General features: G+C 37.6%; 1 protein-coding gene across 1 annotated transcript in view; it reads right to left on the reverse strand.

Annotated features, from left to right (window-relative positions):
* LOC110443665 (pancreatic triacylglycerol lipase-like) overlaps positions 1–1,287 on the reverse strand; it is an 11,822-nt gene extending 10,535 nt beyond the window's left edge. The window contains exon 1 of the mRNA XM_021488026.1: positions 863–1,287. Coding sequence (XP_021343701.1) covers positions 863–1,088 — 226 coding nt within the window. The 5' untranslated portion in view covers positions 1,089–1,287. The remainder of the gene's footprint in view (positions 1–862) is intronic.
* Between the last annotated feature and the right edge of the window lie 3,903 nt (positions 1,288–5,190).

Raw genomic sequence — 5,190 nt, forward strand, 5'->3', positions numbered from 1 at the left:
ACCAAGTGACGATACCAATATTTCCTAGTAACCAAGTGACGATACCAATTTTTCCTAGTAACCAAGTGACGATATCACTTTTCCTAGTAACCAAGTGACGATATCACTTTTCCTAGTAACCAAGTGACGATACCAATATTTCCTAGTAACCAAGTGACGATACCATTTTTTCCTAGTAACCAAGTGACGATATCACTTTTCCTAGTAAACATGTTACACTATCACTTTTCCTAGTAACAAGTAAGGATATCAATTTTCCTATAAACCAAGTAAGGATATCAATTCTCCTATAAACCAAGTAACGATATCAATATTCCTAGTAACCAAGTAGCGATATCGATATTCCTATTAACCAATTAATTTTCCTAGTAACCAAGTAACGATATCAATTTTTCTGGTAACCAAGTAACGATATCAATTTTCCTAGTAACCAAAAAACGATACCGATGTTCCTAATAACCAAATAACGATATTGATATTCCTAGTAATGATGTAACGATATCGATTTCCTAATTACGAAGTAACGATGTCGATGTTCCTAGTAGCCTAGCAACAATATTGATATTCCTAGTAATCATGTTACGATATATATATTCCCAGTAACCAAGTAATTTTTCTGGTAACCAAGTAACGATATCGATATTCCTAGTTACCAAGTAACAATAACAATATTTATAGTAAACTTGTAATGATGTCGATGTTTCTATTAACCAAGTTACACAAAATGACACGGTATATACATTTTATACCCTATTTTTACTACCCATCATATCGCAAAACACAGTATAATCCTGTTCTTTGCCATCTATGATGTAGCGTGGTATATTCGAGTTTTAGTACAGTACGCGGTGTGGTTCCTTACCTACGCCATCATGTTGCCTTGTCGGGATATTGCCTGTGGCGAGTCCGTCCAATCGTCGGACGAAGTCCAACTCCCAGTTCCTCATCAAGGATTTTAGTTCTGCTGACATATCCCTACTCATAAGCTTGGTCATTTCGGTCAAGGGCAAACCCGCACAAACTGACCATAGCATAAACAATTCAAAGACAAGGCACAACGTACCGCCGGCGGTCAGTCGTGTTGTCATGGCTGCACTTACTTCGTACGGAAAGTCACATTTGTTTTCGACATAAGAGTTTTTGAGGTAATTACACCTATGAAGTTATGACATCTCTATAAGTCCAGTATCTGAGGCTTTCCACTTTCCAAGACACATCGTAAGCAAATAATTGGTATATTCAGTTTGTAGACTTTATTGTTTACTTGGGTTTTCCCCACTTAGCCCGGCTTTTCGTTAAATTCCACTACTAGATTCTGACCTAAATGTTTTTATGGCGATGGAAAGTTATGGGGTTGCCCATGGCGGTTCCGACAGCAGTTGTTTGATAGCATCATGTTCCTGTTAACACGAGTCAGCGCACTACATGTAGTACCCTGCCCAAACCTCAAAGTAAATATTCCGTATTATCTGGATGATTTCATTTCGTTGATAAACAAGCTCGAGTTATGCCCTCCCATGTGGATTCTCCGAAGATCCGTACGTCATCATGCCATAAAAAGGCGGGAATCGTTTGTGCCAAAGTCCGAACGCACCATAGCCTTGTCGAAAAGTTGTTTCAGAAATTAGCTGTTCAATAGATATAAAAAGAATGTAGCTTTATGTGCTTATGTTGTATGAAGTCACCGGCGAAATTCCAACGTGGCGGGAATACATGATTGATGACGACTTCGGGTAGACGGAAAATCCGGCCAGAGGTCAGCGTGATATTGCTGGCAATATTAGCCTCTGGACAAAGTCGCCCACACTTTAAAAGCGTTTCGCCTACGGATACGTATAAGAGACCAACGCCAACCGGTACAACATAGCCATGTTTGTGGTATGCGGGTGTCATTACAATAAAAATTGTGATTGTGTAGCATGTGCATAGTCATAAATGACGATGCAGGATTATAGATTGTCTCATACACACCAAAACGTGACATCAGAAGAGATATTTGTGTAATATTTCCTAATATCTTACGATATCCTTATGAAAGAGTTGAATAGAATCATTCAGACGCAGTGAGAATGGCTCGACTTCAGTGTTTTGGCTTTAAGACAATCACACGTTTTGGTTGTTTGCTTTATCCAGGATACCGCTTTGATACCAGATGAATAGGGATTTATGTTTTAATGATTTCATTCCATATTTAGGGAGGCGTTCATCTTACTAAAGTATATACATTGGAGTGAAGAGAAAACTTTTTACCACGAGTGTTCAAACCGAAGTCTCGTCACAAATGGCTACCTCATGTATCAAGCCAATTGCATGAAATGTACGCCAGTGTTGTTGGTATTGTTTAATATACATGATGATATACAACATTTTTCTGTGATCTGTAGTTATGGATAAGTACCGCCCTGTTTTCTTTGAGCTAGTTTTGTATTTTTGACCCCGGAAAGCCCCGAGCGAACCAGCATAGGACCAATCAAAATTGCCGTCTCATCAGCGATACTTTGTAGACACAGGGACATGAGAACCAATTACAAGATGTATGTGTGGATCTATCCTGATACGCAGGGAGTATTATTGAGCGTGTAAGGGGTTAAGATAAGCAGTAGGTAAAATGCCACCCGATATGTAATTGTATCTTAAGGTGGACTGAAACCTTTCAAACTTTAAAATATGACCCCATTTAACATTTTCGCAAAATTCACGTTTCTGATAGGCGTATACTAAAATGCTTGACCTCGTTCGAAAGATAGCCTCCTACATATACATGCAAATTTATTTCTCTTTACACAGGTTTAATATCCGTTTCCTCCTTGCATTAGCTGTATTGACAATTTTTGTATACCCAGCAGGTCGACGTCACCAACGGACAAGAGGATAAACAACTAAATGCAGACGTAATAGATATGTCAGGAACTATGTAGAGGATATCTAACAGTGTCTTCAGTAATACCAAATATATTTCACGAGTCTGGAGAATATTTTGACCACACGTTGGCACTGAGAACCCCACCTAAAGCACTGTTAGATATTCTGTTTGTTACAATTTTTTACGAAAACCTACACCAGATTGCGAATCGACCCAACCAGCTGACAATATTTTGATCTAGATAGTTTTAATTATCGCTAGCATGTCTAGACAACCATACGCGACAAAACATAGTCCCATCTGCTAATATTCTAATCAAATGTAAAAAATCATCGTTAAATCCCTATAATAACTTATTTTAATAAAATAAGTACTTAAATTCATGTTTTTGATTAAGTATGCCAAATGATTTTCATAATGTAATTACTTAATAAAAGTCCCCCCATACCTCCAATCAAACAGTCAAACTTTTTCCATTGCCTGATTGTCTCAGACGGATTTTCTCGAGGCCTGCGTATCGTTAAGCTAACCAGGCTTTGACCATATGGGCCACTTGTATATTTTTCTCATGGTGGTTTGTAATGAGTTTTTGATTGGTCACATCAGCAAAAGTGATATTACCGCTTTTATAAAATGAATAATTTTCAAAATTTCTCTGGTAAAATGTAATAAATACGTTTATCACATAATATTTACATTTGCCCCCGCGCCGTCCCATTACAACAGTGTTAGATGAGAGGGCAAGTGTAATTATATCGGCTATAATTACAACTGCCTGTTTCAGGTGTAGGAATATGTAAACAAGCAAAATGGCCGCCTGAAATGTATTTTGAGGCAGGGCAAATGGTTTTTGTAGGAATATGTCTTAAAAAAGAAAAATATGTAAATACAAAAAATACCTGGTTGTCTGGATATAATTATTGTTGATATAATTAAAAGTGGCCTCTGGCACATTTACCATAAATCCCAAGCGGGTTTTATGGGATTGGCCAGAGGCCACTTGTAATTATATCAACAATAATTACATCCAGACAACCAGGTATTGTTTAAATGTACTGTGTTATCCACTGAATACACCATGTCATACTGTTTTGCGTATCAACCCATGCTATATGACCTATCAGCCCTGTGATTGGTTGTAAGTTTCAATTGTTTCAATTGTGACGTCACGTCTAGTACGAGTACATGACGTCACAGACTTACGCACTGGAGTCAAAACGGCGACTTTTTGCGTTTCAAAGTTGCATGAAAATTGTCGTTTTACGCGAATAAATGCCACAAATCTTGATTAATTGATAAAAAGGATCTTACACTCGTTTTCATTTCATATGAAATTTATGAAAATCGTCACGAATTTTTCATTTTAGCTCGCTAAATTGTTTATTCGTGAATCCTCTAGTATTTGGGCGACGTCAACGTTAAACCTCTAAGTATTCCAAAATGTTTAAGCGAGTCATCACATTCGAGACGTCGATCTCATGAATATGCGAACTTGAGTTGGAAAATTTGACATGATCTGTCTTAGGTGCACGTGGAGGGTTATCAGTCCTAACTGGTTCTAACAACCTATATCTTTGATAGCATTCAAATGTGTATCCCCGGGTCACGAACCATCGTTTTATCGTCATACAACCATCCAACATACACTTGATTAGGAATAGTAGAATTAACTATAATTTGTTAAGCAACGGTATTTCTACGTTGTCCATCTAGTCGTACACGCCGCTGGGCCGCTGATGCCATGATACAGTGTCTATTCTCTACACTGATCTTTTCTCCGAGTCTTTAGGTGTATTTGAGTGTATGTCCATGAATGTGAATCGTTTCTGTGCACGTTCACTCCTTTTCAGAGTTGACTTGTGATATAGACAGTTACACTGATGACATAGACAGTTATACTGGTAATATACAGTTATACTGATAATATACAGTTGTACTGGTGATTTAGACAGTTATGCATGTCATATAGTCTGGTATCCTTGTGATATATACAGTAATACTTGTGATATAGGTGGTTATACTGGTTATACAGACGGTCATAATGGTGAAAGAGACGGTTATACTGGTGATATCGACGGTTATATTGGTGATATGGACAGTTATACTGGTGATTTCGACTGTTATATTGGTAATATAGGCGGTTATACTTGTGATATAGACAGTTATACTGGTGATAGAGACAATTATACTGGTGATATAGAGGTTATTCTGGTGATATAGACGGTTATACTGGTGATATAGACGGGTATACTGGTGATATAGACGGTTATACTGGTGATATAGACGGTTATACTGGTGATATAGACGGTTATACTTGTGATATAGAC

The sequence above is a fragment of the Mizuhopecten yessoensis genome, unplaced genomic scaffold, assembly GCF_002113885.1.
Source record: "Mizuhopecten yessoensis strain PY_sf001 unplaced genomic scaffold, ASM211388v2 scaffold716357, whole genome shotgun sequence".
NCBI classification, from domain to species: domain Eukaryota; kingdom Metazoa; phylum Mollusca; class Bivalvia; order Pectinida; family Pectinidae; genus Mizuhopecten; species Mizuhopecten yessoensis.